The sequence below is a fragment of the Onychostruthus taczanowskii genome, unplaced genomic scaffold (assembly GCF_017590055.1).
Source record: "Onychostruthus taczanowskii isolate IOZ18803 unplaced genomic scaffold, ASM1759005v1 scaffold26, whole genome shotgun sequence".
Lineage (NCBI taxonomy): Eukaryota > Metazoa > Chordata > Aves > Passeriformes > Passeridae > Onychostruthus > Onychostruthus taczanowskii.
The window spans coordinates 7,018,515-7,034,784 of NW_024499906.1; the positions used below are offsets into that span (position 1 = coordinate 7,018,515).

Genomic DNA, 16,270 nt, shown 5'->3' on the forward strand with positions numbered 1-16,270 from the left:
TGTGATGTGCTTTGTCCCATCATCCAGATCTTTAAAGAAGACTGTAGTCCTTGTCTGCCCCCTTGTCAGCCACTGCAGTAGGTGACCAGTGGATGGCTGCCTGCTAGACGTTGCACTGCTGATCACAACATTTCAAGACTGGCATTTGGTTCAGTTTTCAATCTACTTTGGTGCCTGTGCTCTGTCTGTGCTTCATCAGTTCCTGTGTTATTCAAAAGTGTCAAAAGCCTTGCTGAAGTCATGGTAAACATTAGCTATGCTCTTCCCTCATTCACCAAGCTAATAATTTCACTCTAGAAGGCCATCCAGGTTTGTCTGGCATGGTTTACCCTTTGTGAATCCATAGTGACTACCCCAAATCACCTTTTTGTCTTTAATGCATTTGGAAATGGCTTCTAGAAAGCTTTGTCCGCTCATCTTTCCAGAGCTAAAGGTGATCTTGACCAGTTTCTAGCTCCCTGGATCCTCTTCCTTGCCCTTTTTTGAAGATTGCGCTGAATTTGCTTTCTTCTAGTCCTTGGGAACTTCCCTGTTCACCATGTCCTTTCAAACATAGTTGATACTGAGTTACTTGTTCTTCCCTCCATAAAGATAAGACTCTCAGGCTGTCAAGCTTACACCGTAATCATGCAAGATTTTGAGTCACATGTGAGTTTAAATGTTCTTTTGGATATACGTTTTCTTTAAAATGTCTCTTTCTCCTGCCAAGGAAGATTAAAACTGAAAAACAAGCAAAGTATTTCTTCAAAGAAATGAATCTGTGGGAGTTTGTGTTAATCTTCTAATGGAAAAAACAACACATATGCTGCTGTTGTCCTTTTTCATTTAAAACAAAAGGCAGCTCATTACAACTACTGTTTAAAGTGGGACTGGTAGTAATCACATGTATTTTTAAAAAGAGCATTTTCACTGGGCATTGGTCATCAGTAAAGAAAGTAATTTCCTTTTCTTTCCCCATTTCATGACAATTGGCAGTTATACACCACAGTGTTGTCTCCTGTTCCATGCTTCACAATGTTGAAGGGAAGTTGCGACTTTCGTTCTCTGTCCTTCGTATCTGATACAAGATTGATAAAGAGTCAGCAAGTGCATTTGTTCAGTGGCAGGAAACTTCCATGGAAACCCTTTTTGCATCTGATTTAAAAGCCATCAGTAGGTAGAAAATACTTTGTGTATCTGAAATAGGGGAAGTCCAGAATGGCAGGAATGTTTTGTGTGTCAAGGTTGCCCAGTTAAGACTAAGGCTGCAGAAAGATCAGTCAGTTGCTTATTTATTTATAACAGTCTTAAAATCATGTCATCAATGTCATGTCATGTCCTAAAATCATGTTTGTTTTATATGGTACTTATGGAAGGGGTAGATACTTCATTTGAAAGTAGATATATTCAAGTATTCAAAACACTGTAGCGTTAAGTCTCTTTCATTTTTTTGTAAATATTTTAAACTTGAGTAATAGTTCATTATATTCCTTTGTTTTCCTTTGAACTTTGAAACTATAAGAAGGAAGAGGACTTTTTGCCTTTACTAATTTTTCTGTAAGTCCTTTTACTTAGCTACAGTACATACATTTTGTAGTGGTTACTTCCTTGATGTATGAAAAGTACTTCTCCAGTTCCTTTCGTAACAGCATTGGTGTTCGATTGCATAAAATATAACTTAACCTGTAGAACTGACAAAATTTGTGTTCCTGCAATCAAAATTCAGAGCTGTCTTGTCCATGTAAAGAAATTGATATTTTCTTTATATTCATAGTCTATGAGTTGGTCTGTAGTCGAGCTGATTAGTTTTAGTCAGTCCTGACTGAAAAGATATTGAAAACCAGTAGAAAATTGGTTGTTTGTTGCGGTGCGTTTTGAGGTGGGGGCACCCCGGGGATGTCCCCGGAGGGCCCCCTAGGCTGTGAGCTGGCTGGCAGCAGCAGGCAGGCAAGGAGACTCCACACGGCTTCTGAGGGTGCTGAGCAGATGAAGGTTTATTTGGGGTCCCATCCCCGGGAACAGCATAGTTACTGAGGAAAAGGGGGGAAGGGGGAGGGAAGGGGCAAGAGGGGGGGAGAGGCTGAGAGAGAGGAAGGGCTAAGAGCCAGACTGATCCCCTAGCACAGCTTAAGAGGGGAATTGAAGTGGGCGCGGAATCAGACTTGGGCCAATGGGATTACAGGTACAGGAGGGTTCAGGGCAGGACCACAGGTTTAGAATGTACCATACATTTCGGAGGGGTGAGACAGAGCATACCATTTAAATAAAATGGAATACAACAGTTGTTTAGGTATTTTGCTTCTGAAAATCAGTAGGAGATTCTTCATTTAACTATTTTGCTTCTATGATGGTGTTTTCTATGTTAGGCTAGCTAACTCTATACTAAACTTGGAACTTTTTATTCATCTGTAAAACATCTGAGGATTTTTAAAATCAATTTACCCCTTCTTACATGTTACCAGAATTAACTCTTGTAATGATGGTGACTTAGATTGTTTAGGCTGCATAACTGAGTTACCAGATGGATACAGACCATTCCATACTTTTCTGGAACAGTTCATATCTTCAAGATAATCTATTTCAAGTACTTGAAGTTCTGCTAGCAGTGTAAATGTGAAATAGCAGTACAAATATTTGAACATGTTAAGATGAAAGGTCATATGCTTCAAACAGCGGAAATGTCTGATCAGGTTAAAGCTGTAACTTTCCACCATGTTTTAAAAAAAAACAATCCACAAAGTTAGAGGAATGTGTGAGTGTTCAGTCAGAAAACATGGGGAACTTAAACTGTGTGGATGTTTGTATGTCACTCAGTGCTGTTGTGGGAGATTGCCTGGTTCTCTGTCCCACAGAACAAGGGACTACTGTTAGTTTCATAGGATAAAACCAGTGATAAGAAAAAGCAAAGACCAAGTTTGCTGGCTCCTCCTCTCCTCTGTTAAGCACAGAAGTACTGCTTGATTTTACACCTTCCTATCACTGTGTTCAGCATGAGGGGATAATGTACTTCTTATGTCTTGATGGTGACTAAGGTAGGTGGAGAATGGAGCAGATCTATAGGAGTTGATAGAAATCAAGTGAAACTGGGAAGACATGGTATGAGGACAGAAGTGCTTGAGGGTTTTTCACATAAGGGTAACTAGTGCAGTGATGTTTTAGTGATTATTGCTGAGGCTGGACAGGAAGGATGTGCTTGATTATGTGAGTCCTGATTTGGTGGAAGGAGAGGAAAAGAAGAGGCAAGAGTTCAAACTACTTTAACACACTTATGTTAAATTGTTTTGGAAAGTTGCTACAGCACCCAGTGCTATTCCAAAACAAATCAGTAAATTGCTGACATAAGTACACAGCAGCTGAGGAGTTCTGGACCCTCACAGTACCTTCCCACTAAAGCTAGCAGTTGCAAAGTGAGACATTCCTGTATGACCTATGTATCCTTTATTACCAGAAAATAAAGGTAGCACTCTCAAAGTAACCCAGTACTTGTTAAACATTTCCTTTTCTCTGGGGAATGGGATGTAGTGTTTGACCTTTAGTTGACTTTATTTCTTGGCAAGGTACAGGGGTAAAGTAACACTTCTAGCTTGGGAGTTTGGATGCTCATCCTCCAAATTTTATTGAGAAATTTAGATGTTTTGGTGCGTTTTCCAAAAATCCCACTCTGTGTGTATATATGTGTAGTGTGTGTGTATATTGTGTGTGGGTTTAAGTAGGTATTTAACATCAAATCTACAAGTTAGTGTTCCTAAAACCAATTTCTTCTTTAAATATTTAAACCTCTGATATTAAAGTTATTATTATTAACCTGTTGTCATAGGAGGATGCCTTCAGACAGCAGAATAATAGATGGCTATAAAACAAATTAAGTAATCCCCTTTTTTGGCTTTCGGATTGTTTACATATGTGGCATTACAGCAAAATATAATGGTGAAGATGGTGTTGGGAAATACAAATCTAGACTAGATTGCTAAATGAGTTTCCTAGGTTTTTGTTCTGGCACTTCTGCTTCTGAAAACCATATGGTACATTATCAAGTTCCAGCTTGCTTTGGTTTCGCCTTGCTGCTGAGAATCAAGCCTAGAACTGCAATATGTTTCATGATCTTTTTCCTCAACAAGAAAAAAAAAAAACTAAATCCGTGTTAAAAGTTGTTTAACAACATATAGTGTTATAACTGTTCTCACTTTCCATCACTTTCCATATTGTGCTCTTTTCCTTTCTTTTATCTGTGCTTTGATTTCACAGAATAGAGTATGTGCATGGCTGCTTCTGTCTTTTTTGCCTTTTCCCAGGATTGATTAGTACTTTTGTGTATCAACCATCACTGCAAAATACATAATCAAACTTATATGAGACATTCCATATACAGAAAAATATTTTTCATGGAAGTTTTAAACTGGTTGTTGGCTATGATTTAAAAAAAAAAAAAATCACAAAGAAAAGCTAAAAATATGTGAGTTTTGATGACTCAGGGTTAGTAGAGACTTCCTCTATCTGACTTAATCATGTTTTTTTCATTAGGGGGGGTGAAGTTTTTTCTTAGTTAAGTGTAAATTTTTATTTTGCCTTAGAGATTAGATTTTTTTCCAGTTTATTTAAACTGTATCCTTGATTGCAGGAGTATTGAAAACTTGCTTTAAATTTCCTAAAAGAAGCCGTCATCCTCAGCAGAGAGTGAGGATTCAAAATTCTTTGATGTATAGTAATGTATGAATACTATAGTGCTTTTGTTGAGAAGAAAGCAGCACCAGATTTATTGCCCAATTTATACTACCATTCAGATATGTTTATTTTAATATTTTCTGTTTGGAAATAAATGTAGAAACAAGAGTGAAGGGTGTGTAGTTCATAGCCTTTTCTGTTTCTGTTTGGTATGAAAATTCGTGGAATGAAGCATCCTCATAAAACTTTTCAGTAATCATCCTTTCTCTCTAAAATGTGTATGATATAAATCCTAGATTAATTTTGGTCTCTGATACAGTGGATTCCTCCCAAGATATTTGAGGCATTCAACCCCTGTTGAATTAAACTCTTCAGAAACTGACATTTGGGAGAATTGGATGACACATGAAAATTGAATTTGAAGTCAGTTAGTCACCATAGGTTGCTAATACAGTCAATGGGGAGAAGTATGCATGTCCAGAAGATGATGCCTTTCGTGGTGTCCAAAGGTGACTAAAAGCCTGTACTTTTTTGTTCTCTCTCTCTTTTTTTATGAGATGAGAAGGTGCAAATTGCCTGGAGCTATAAGCATTAAGATAGCTTGGTTTTTCTGTGCAGTTTGTTGCAAATGGGTCTGGTAGCTGGGTCTGTGTGCTCATCAATCAATAAGGTTTGGAATGGTATAGTTATGCCTGAACAGTGTCCAGGACCCAGGCATGTCCCCATCTCTCCCCTCCTCTGTGACATGGGACTTTTAATGCTGAGTAAGCCATGACCTGAACGCCAGACTCCAAGACCTACACAGTCATCCCAAGTGCTTACCAATGTTTCCTCATATCCCCTCTTAAAATACGTGAGAATTACACTCTTGGCAAATAAGTCAGCTTAGGTACATCCTCTGCTAGCTGAAACCTGTTTTTTCATTAGGAAGCATTTCTTTACTGAGATGGTGGTCAAGTGCTGAAACAGGCTTTCTTGAATTGTGGCCAAAGTCCCAAACCCGTATGTATTTTAAGAAATGTTTGAACAATGCCCTTAACATCAACTTGGTCAGCCCTCAATCAATCAGGCAGTTGGACTAGATGATCATCATAGGTCCCTTCCCACTAAAGTAGTGTGTCATATTCCATTCCCTAGAGATTGAGACTTTGCCATAACTGGGTAAAGTCTATGAGCCCTCTGCATGTTACAGAATTATACACTTTATAGAGCAGGCAGAATGACCTTCTCTAGAAACAGATAGACTCAGACTGTAGTTTACATTCTATAGCAAAATATGGCAGTTTGCTTTGTTTTTTCTCCTCTCTTTTTGAAGTAGAGGATAAAATATGTGGGAAAGGATTGAGGTTGTGGAGATTTCTTCCGCCAAGTCCTTGGTCCATTACTGACTAAGTCATTCCAATCTGATCTAATTGAGATATATATTTTAATTTCTCTTCCAGCTCAAGTTTGTATTGTCACACTGTTTTGATATGCAGTGGTGCCCATATTTACACAAAACTAGGTATATAGGGTACTTTTTCGTGGTTAAAAAGGTTTCTTTAGAAGTGATATTGAATTTCTCAACATTTTTTATTTTTTTAAATAAATGCTATTTTTAATAACTAGAAAATGCTGTTCTTCCTTTGGTGCTTCTTTTTATACTGTATTTAGGGTAAAAAAATTAAACACATCCGTCCAGGTTAAATATTATGGGCTTTTAACTTGCTATATCAGCAAACAGGAATCTGAGCTGTCAGAAGCAATGTTGGGAAATAACAAAATTCTCTTCTAGTCCATAATACATTTGGGCTGTTGCAAATAGGCAGATTGATCAGGGAAGATGCCTCATGAAGGGACTAGCCCCTGTGAAGTATTAGCTGAAACCTTAGCCCTTGCTGCCTGTTTGCTGTGCAGTGTGAGCTCTGCTTCTCACCCACTTTTGCTTAGCATCATGAAGCTGAATTTCTAGGGACTTCAAACAGCAAATCATGAAATGAGAATGATCTGATTGAAGTATTTACAGTTTTTATTTTTATAGGTTGATGTGTCTAACCATGGGCTGTGACCAGATGCCTCAGAAAGTTCCAGAGTTCAGTGACTGCCCCTAACACTGCTTCCTTTTAATTCCCTGTAAACATGGATTAGTTTAAAACTTTGAAGCCCAAATGTTTGTCTGTTGCATTATCCAGATTCCTTGAAACACTGTTGTTATCTTTATGTTTATACCTTCGCTGATTTAAAGATAAAACAGTGGTATTATTTTAAGCAGCGAATTTTCTGTGCACTATCTGCTAACCACAGACTGTGTAAATGCTAATGAGACAGACTGGGTTTGCTGTAAATGAGGCAAATAAAACTTTGCTTAGGCAAGCTGTGAGAACTGAGAATACAAAAGAGAAGAGACAGAGAAGAAGCAAGTAGATGAAAATTGTAATTATTTCTTAGTACTAAAGAATGAGACAGACCCTTGTGGAATGTACACTGATTGCACTGTTATATGTGGACACTAACAAGTCTTGAACATTTATCATTGACATTCAATGCAGAATTTAACATTTATCTTTTACTGGTTCTTCTCAAAAAACTTTGTATTTTTACAAAACAAGGCTAGAAACTATCTTTGCCTCCCCTTCTCAGTGGTCAGCTTTTTTAACTGATCATCTACGTGAAAAGAAGGGGGAGAACACTACAGTAAGAATTTTAAAAACTTTTCATAAAGAAATTTATTTTCTAGGAAAAAAAAAAGTCATCAATTCTTGGATCTTTCCAGCCTGCTTTTCTGCAAAGAGCAATGAAAGTTTATTGACATCTATAGTTTTTGAATGCCAGTGCCAATGAAGTCTCAGCATCTTTCCAATCTCCCTGTTGCCAGTCACTCCTAGGGATATTCTGTTGTCTTAGTGCAGTCAGTGGTGCTGACAGTATCTTGTAGCAATGGTTAAAGATTAAATGTTTACTGATTTTATTATCTGTCAGCTGCCTTTTAGAAAAATGATGCAGAATTGCTTGGTCTGTCCTTTGAAAAGACAGGCCTTAGAAGCATGTCACTGGAAAGATGGCTTCTTTCACTCACTTTTTTCCAAATACACAGCTACTTTCTCTGTAAGCTGAAATCGTTTGGATTGTATTTGTTTTTTTCAAAATCCCCAGCATGTAAATTGCTATTGCAACATATTATGTAACAATTAATTCTTTGTGGCTTTCCTCCCTCATCCTGAAATCCAAGATTTGTTAATGCCCTTTACTGCCCATATCTTTACTCTTCTTCATGAAGAAAGTTTTAAACCTCATATCTAGAGCAGTTAGATCCTTACAGTCAGTACTAGCAGATGCCAGGGTAGAGAATTGCCTAGTCACAGGAAACCTGTAAACTGGAATTTGCTCAAAAGAAATACAGTGGAAAGTAGAAGATTTAGAACTTTGGTGTTTAAGAGTGTTGCATCACGTTACTTGGACAAAGATCAAAGTCTATAGTATGGTTCTATAAATAATGATGGGAAACCTGTTTTTGTCTGTCTTTAATACTAAAACCAGAAGATCATTTCAGGTAAAAAAGAAAATTCTAACATTTCTTTACAGATAACATGGAAATGTTGTGTGCTGAGTCTGCTATGAATTGGTGTGGTACAAAGCTTAATCTAAAGTTTTCAAAATTCTTTATAGTAGCCAGTGTGGGAGAGGAAGCTTTTATTAAGTTTAAAAGAAGATGGGAGGCAGAAAGGTCTTTTGAAAGATGACTTGAAGAAAGAAGTACTTGGAAGTAACACTTCATGACCATGAAATACATAAGTCTTTGCCAATTTAAAACATGTAAAGTACTGTTTTAATTTAGCTTTTATTACTGATGTCAGGATTTCCTATTTAATAATCATATACTCTCTGTAAGGCTTGTTACATCTTTTGCATTTTTCCATTTAATATGTTTTTTAAGTGATAGTGAGCTTGATTATGGAAAAGAGTAGTTCATAGCCTCATTAGCCTTGTTATGATATAAGCAGCAGATTTTGAACATACAGTCAATGGAAAAACAACTTGTGCTGTGTTTGTAACTGACATCACCTTAGCTCGACCACAGACGTGATTCCATCTGGCAATTTCTGTGCTACTAATGAATAAAAACACTCAAATCTGGCAGCATTCTTTGATCCAGTAGCATGTAGGAACTTACAAATGCTGTTGGACTAGCCCTACAAATGGGAACTCTGGCATAGGTGAGGTGACAAAGGCACAAATCACAGTAAGTCAGTATGGGAGCCACAGCAGTGTTAGTATCTTGAGTCTGCATCTAGTTTTCCTTGCTCACTGGACCACGCTCTGGAGCCAATCTAGATGTAATGATTTTTGTTGTAACAAAAAATGGATGGAAAAACCTCTGCTTTGAAAACTAAAAGTAGGTGTTTTTAATAATAAAGTTATCCTGGATTTGTATAACTGATACTTTTTGCCTGGAAAGCTTTTACTTGGTAAATAATTTCATGCTGATCAAATGTTAGGAATATGACTTGAAGTTAAAAGAAAGGAAAGTTACTTTTTCTTTATTTTAAGTAGGCTGTAGCTTTGAGTCCTTTTACATAAAAGTGTCTGTGTCTTTGAACACTTGCTTATTACATTTGAAGACATTAGATGTTAGTAATGTTAGAATTTTTTTATACCTTAGATGACATTTTATCTGTACTCTCATTTTGTTGCATTCTGAATACCAAGACAATTTCAAAGCAGTTTTCTATATCTTGTCTGCCTGTGGGTTAGGATTTAAACCAGTGGTGCACAAGTGGTATTTGAAGTAATTTCTCACAAGAGAGGGATGTGTGTTTTTCTCTGTGTATCTGTCTTTCTTCAGGTGAGGGTGTGCCAGTGGTCCCCTGCTGTTGTTGGGATTAAAAACTGCAGATGTGAGTTTGCCAGAAAACAATACTGGATGTTTTCAGTTTAGCTCTGAAGTGGAGACTAATAGAGGGAAACCATATTTGTCAGCTATCTGAAATGTCTTTAATATTCATATTTCATAAAAGGTATTTCTGTCTATGGTATTATTTAGGGCAGACATATGTAAATTATGAAGCAAACTTCAGAAACATACTTCTTTCTTTTCATGTGTCTTAGTAAATGCATGTTATAAAATAGCACGGTGTTTGAGTGAGTGCATTAGAATCCAGTTGATTATTTCTTTGCTGTTTCTTTTTATTCTTTTACAGAGTATTTTTTCCCCTCTTCTTTCTGGCTTACTTGAGAAATGAAGTCATAAACTGTATTGCAGATTATAAAGTCAGAAGTTGGTTCATCCTGAGTTAGTAATAGCCTATCTGGGAATCAGGAGGCTAAATTAAAAATGCAGTTATAAAACGGCATATATTTGGAAGCTTTGTTCTCTTAAACCCGAACCTTCTGTTGACTGACGTTAGATGATCCAGAAGCAGATGCTGCAGCAGCTATTTGTTGATTTAGTTGCTATGGTGACATGATACATTCATGTACAGCAGGAAGCTCACTGTACGTTGGCTAATTTGATAGGAAGGAAGGCTTGAGGTAGGTATTGCTGACTATATTGTTAATTGATCCTACCTTTCACATCCTGCCTCCACATGCTTGGTGGATGCACAGCTATAGAGGAAGGTGAAGGGAGATCCTCCGGCGTGGCGTTCAGGTTTAGGTGCCCTGTTCACAGGAGGGGGGGCAGTGTTCCACACATCCCCGAAGATTACCTCAGTACTGAGTGAATGGAACAGATTGGAGCAGCCGGAGTGGTGCCTGTTGAATCTTCCTTCATCCTTTGTCACTGTGGTAGCACCAGTTGAATGAGAGAAATAAAAGGATGCGAGCAACAGTAAGTCAAAGTGCTAAGGCTTTTGAAATGGGTTATGAGATAAAGCATGTCACTAATTAACATCTTGATTGCAACTATTAGTGGAGAAAAATGTAATTGTTCTGAATACGTGCCCTAATGACAGAGCATAAATGTGGCTCTGCCTGGAAGTTGTGTCTTTTCTAGAAATACACCCGTTTATAATCCTGTTGCAGACAGATTGTTAAAGATACAGTGTACATCTTACGAAGAGCTTGGCTGTACCACCCTCTTAACAGGTTCAGTGTTTTAAAATTTTTTGAAGTCAAAATGACAAAGAGTATTAGCTACGATGTTTTCCTAAATTTGAAAAATATTCAAGAATTAATCTACCTTTGTCTTTTTTGGGTAAAAATCTTCTCATGAGTACTGCTGAGCTAATTTCAGTTGCAGTATTTTTAGACAAACCACTGCTGTCTTTTTTTTTCCTGTTGATTTGTATTAGCAGTGCATTTAGAAATACGATTTTGGTGAAGTCTTTCCATTATTTGTGATTGCCGGCAATCTTTTGCTACTGACTCAGCACCTATAACCATATAATGCTAAACATAGATGTTTTAAGATTAATAAAAAACAAAACCAGAAAAAAAAAAACCCAAGCCTGAAACACTCTTCTCTTTCCTAGTAAAACATCTCAGAAAATAGTATTGTTTCTGCTAGTATAGAAGTGGTTTGTGATTCTATTATATTTAAATTATGGTTTTAAATGTCCAGGCAAACATTTTGGAACAGCTTACCCTCTTGCTTTTTAGGAAGTTTGTTTGTAGAAAGAAAAACCCCAAAACCCCATACTCCCAAAAAACACACACATTCCCCAAAACCACTCCAAAATGAGGGAAAAACAACTCTGCTTCTTAGTAATATTGTTTTGCTCCAACTTGTAATCTTCCTTGTTGTACAGGAGCAGTCTCTTACTATATAGTTACATTTAAGTGTGCTTTAAGCACAGTTTGTAATGTAACGTACTTCTTCATGTTATATATTTAATATTAATAATGACTAAAATTATTGTACCATGTTCTAGCTTCCCTCCCCCCTCCACTTTTTCCTTCACATCTTACTTCCCGCATTTTTTGATATTTTAATGTGTATGCCAGGCTAGTAATCTGCTTTGTTTCTAAAGGATTGCTTTGTTTATTTGTTTGTTATGATATATTTATTGGTTGATCTATTAGCTTTCTTGCTATATATGTTCAGAGGCTTTTAGCTTGGTTGGAAAATTTGTCCCAGATTTCACTCATTCTGGAAAAATATGTAAATTCACAAAGCATATTTAACTTCTTTTAAAGGAAGATACAAAGTAACCCTTTGAGTTCCTTTCTCGTTCAGAGTGAAGTGGAGGGTGGCTGGAGAGAAACAAGCATTCAAAATGCACTTTTACACTGAAATTCAGTCTGGTTCCTTTGGTTTTCTTGCCTTTGTGGCTGTAGACAATGCTAACCTACGGAGAGAAAAGAGTGCCAGTTCTCATGTGGACTTATCCCACAACTTCACACATGACACAGATGATTAATGTATTTTGGTTTCTTTAGTCTCAGTCAGGATTTAAAAAATTAACCTTTGTCTTTTCCCTTCAGGAGGCTGATAGTCTTTGGTACTGGAGGATAGGTTTGAGAGCCAAGATATTCTGGAGACAGAACAAGTTTGATGATTTATTTTTCTTTATTACAGATACAAAAACCTTTCTCCCATATCCCAGTAACATTAAAATTATAGTTTCAGTTTTTCAGCTAATGCTTAGCTGTTTTGGAATAAACCTGTAATTATTAGGAAAGCTAAATTTTTTAATGATGTTTTACATTCTGTAGCTAATAATTTCTTTTACAGATAGAGAATCTTTTAATGCTTTAAAAGCATTTATTTGGACAACACAGTGTGTTCCGTGCTAGAAAAGATTTGAAAATTTGGCTGTAAATACCAAACTTGCAAACAAAGTTTTACTGTATCTGACTTGATTCTCCTGATGTTTGTGCTGGCTTAGAAGAATTGGAAACTGCTTCAGTCAGTCCTGTCCTGTTAGAAATGCAGGTATTATTTGAACATTGGCTCTAAAATGTGTAATATTTAAGATCATTATGATTTGGTAAGGGTAAGTTAAACTCTCTTCCATGAACCTTACTCAAATCTGATCTGCAAAAAATTGTCCAAATTAGGAAGATCCTCATAACTTTATAGAGCAGTGTGAAGGAGAAGGTTAACAAATGTCTTAATTCTGGATTTGTTTTGTTTTGTGTCTGTGTAAAAGAGTACCTAGTGTACTTCTAAACACAATTATTTGGTTTTTGGATGTTGAGTTGTTATGTTGTGGGGTCTTTTTGGTGGTTTTGGTTTTTTTTACTTTGGACTAAATTCAAATTTTTCAAAGCTAAACAATAAATTAAGTGTATTCTTAATATTTTGAATATGTAGATTTTTTATCAAATAAAATTTCTTTTGCCTTATAGGTCCGCTGCATGTATGTAATTGATAGAAATAACAAAATAATTTTGAGGTACTAGTTTTTGATTGGCTGTATGGTGTGTGTTTATTTGGGGAGGAAGCTTTGCTCTTTAGCCTTTTAAATTTTATTTGAGACCTGCTATTGCACATATAATGGTGAGCATAAGAGAAATGTGTCAAACTTGCTGTGTGATCTTTTGAAGTTAGCTTTTAGAGCTCTTTGATTTATTTCATTATTTACTTATCAGCTTTTTTTTTTTTTTTTTTTTTCTTCCATGGGGACAGAAATAGTTTGAGTTTCTAATTGTATTTACAGTTTCTGCTATGGAAAGATGGTGCCTTAAAACAGTGAAGATGCTAATGCTTAGAGATTAGTCCTAATCTGTTTTTGTTTTTCTGCTCTACAAGTCTTTCACCTCATCTAGGGTCCTTTTCAGGATGAATCCAATTTTGGTATTAGTATTTCACAATGATGTCCATAGGTTTATGTTTCCATCTTTCTTACTTAACACCTGACAGAGACCAGTTATTAATTGTGCAAGGCTATTTATAGTTAGTCACTTTTTCTTCCACTGAAAAGTACCAGGGAAGCTTTTTCCTTCATGTTGCAATGTAAATACACATTAGTGAAGGTGCCACAAGTCTAAAGCTGCCTTTCTTTTCTGTCAGGTAGCTGAAATTATTTTGAAATCTGTCAGTGTCCTGGTACATCACTACTTCCGTTAGGAGGATGGACGTTCAAGTAGACAAGCTTGTAGAAGTGCATATATTACAGAATTAAGGGCTGGTTTTAATTTATTTCAGTGGAGTTAATGGGCTTTTTGGCCTTAATTATTGTGCAGACAAACTTATCCAAAACAAGATTAGCTAACACTGTATTTTAAATTCCATTCTGCCCTCACTGTGCTCCAATGGAGAAATAACTGTATATTCATCTGACACGAGCAAAATCTTAGGTTGCTTATGAAAGTATTCTGTATACCTAATGGCAAAGATTAGTTAGATACAAATCAGCTGTATTTTGTATTGCTGCTGTTTTGCTTTTGAAAGACACTGCCATGACCATACTGGCAGAGTGAAATACCTTGAAGGATCTTTTTTTGGCTTCTGCAGCCTCTGCTTCTTGCTGATAAAAATTACTTCTAGACCTTTATGGAGGTAAGTGTTAACATTTGGCCTTAAGTTTTTCCTTTCTTTGGAGCAGCCTGCTGAGTCAAAGTGGCTGCAGCTCTGCCTTGCACAGCTTTCTCTTTCACCTTTTGTTACTTCCATTCTTACAGGGGTTCCTTCATGACTCCAGCCATTTTTATCAAATTCATTTCTTTTGTGTTAGAAACAAGCTGAAGACTTGAAAAAAACATTAAACTTCTTTCCTGCTTCAGTCGGCAGAAACATTCTGTATTTTTCTTGCAGACAGTGAAGAATTTTACTGAACAAAAAAAGTATTCTTCTCCTTGAACGTTTGTACTTCCATTGATTCTTTAGATGCAAGATCTAAATACTTTCCATCCTGCTCACACTGATGTAGTAATAAATCCTATATGAGATCTTAAGATATTATCATTTTAAAATAATTATATCTGTTAATGGTAGTATGTGCAAGTTGGTGTTACACATCTCTGTAGGATATGATTATACTACTTGAGTTGCAATAAAATTATATTCAATTTGGAATTGTTTAGGGAGAGAATTACTGTATTCTAAAAATATATTTGCCACATCTGCCCAGCTCAAATTGTGATTTAAGGTGAAGAATAGATTTTCAAAACCATTCTAGAGTGTGTCCCTTATTTAGTCCTTCAAAAAGTCATAATATTGTAGGGCTTCTTCAGGATACTTTCAGTAATTGTTTATATTAGTACTTTAAATATGCTTCAAATGTTCATGGAGACTGAGACTGTGTCGTGAAACAAGTCAGTTTTAGTAAATCTTTTCTTGCAAACTGCCTGGTAAGAGTGATCTCAGGAACAGTTTTCAGTTCTGTATGGACTGTGTTATGCTCAGGACTACTATAGCATGTTCATTATTGCAGGTGACTGTTCCAGCATTGGGAATGTTCCTGAGTACTGCTTACTTTGCTAATGTAAATGTGGCTTTACATATCACTGATGTGGTCAAGGCAGTGTAGCAGTTCTCCCAGGAGAGATCAGGAATATTAAACTCCTTGGTTTGCAGACTGGGTATAAGGAGGTGGGAATTGCCAAGACTTAAAAAATATTGAAGGAGATGGATGAAATTTATTCAGAACTGTTTTTCAGCAAATCCCATAGCAGAGAAGCTAGGGAACATGTAATTAGTAGGAGATGGCTTTATTGTCTAAAAATAAAATTTCAGGATCTTACTGCCATAGGAGGTTGTGGAGGCAATTCAAATTGTGTGTGAACTCAAAGAGTTTAGGCAAACATATGGACAGTAGGAGAGATGGACTCCAGAAAGTGGCATGGCTCACACACTCTCCTTAAGCAGCATCTCCGTTGATACATTAGAGTCAAAGCGCTTGGCTAGATGGGCTGCTGACCCAGACCATCAGGTCATTTCCTATGTTCTTGCTTGGCTTCAGCTTCTGCCTGAGTTCAAACAGCAGTTTCAGGAAATACACACTGAGCTTTCTAATACGTGGCATTATTAGTTTGGTTAGAAGGCTTTTTGTTAGGAGATCTGTGCCAATCTGGGCAATTAAATTAAACTACTACAAAGCTTACTGTGTTGCTCATTTGGTTTGGATTTATTTTCTAAAGTAGCCTATATAGAATAACTTAAGTACCATTGAAAAGTGTGAAATTTCACTTCTAAAACTAACAGTTTTGACAACTGATGTTTCAGGTATTTCAAACTTCAGCCATTCAGTGGCTGCTTTTTTATTTATGCAAGAACTGCTTTTAACATAAGTGTGTATCTGCACTCATGTATTGTTCACTTGTATGCTAATCTCTGGAAAGAGATTTTGTATTGTTTTTCATCAGAAACTGTACTGAGGTCATGTGGATCATCATTAAACAACTGTTTAAAGAAAACAATTTATAATCACATTGGAAATTACATAGAACTAGTTGACCTAATACTCCTATTTCTTAATGGCAATGCCTTAATATGATTTGAGACAAAAATGCATTAAGTCAAAATTCTGATAGCATTCAGAAATTACACTTCTGAATTTTATTAGGTTCCATTATAGTTGGTGTTGCTTTAAAAGTGCTTGTATGATTCTAAAACTTGTATCAAGGCTTCAGTATCCTAAGTTCACTTTTTTTTTTTTTGTTAAGATTGTGAAGTTCTCTATTAGTGTTTTGTTGATTTAGTAAGAGAAATAGCCCTTGAAAAGTGCCCATGCTAAAGGTGCCTCCCACTGAGACTGACTCATCACAA

General features: G+C 36.4%; 1 protein-coding gene across 4 annotated transcripts in view; it reads left to right on the forward strand.

Annotated features, from left to right (window-relative positions):
• Positions 1–16,270, forward strand: part of FNDC3A (fibronectin type III domain containing 3A) — a 111,130-nt gene that overhangs the window by 17,751 nt on the left and 77,109 nt on the right. The window contains exons 2-3 of one of the 4 annotated variants that reach the window (XM_041407270.1): positions 9,819–10,149; positions 10,289–10,447. The exons of the other annotated variants lie outside the window; for them this stretch is intronic. Coding sequence (XP_041263204.1) covers positions 10,436–10,447 — 12 coding nt within the window. The 5' untranslated portion in view covers positions 9,819–10,149; positions 10,289–10,435. The remainder of the gene's footprint in view (positions 1–9,818; positions 10,150–10,288; positions 10,448–16,270) is intronic. 4 annotated transcript variants of the gene reach the window in all.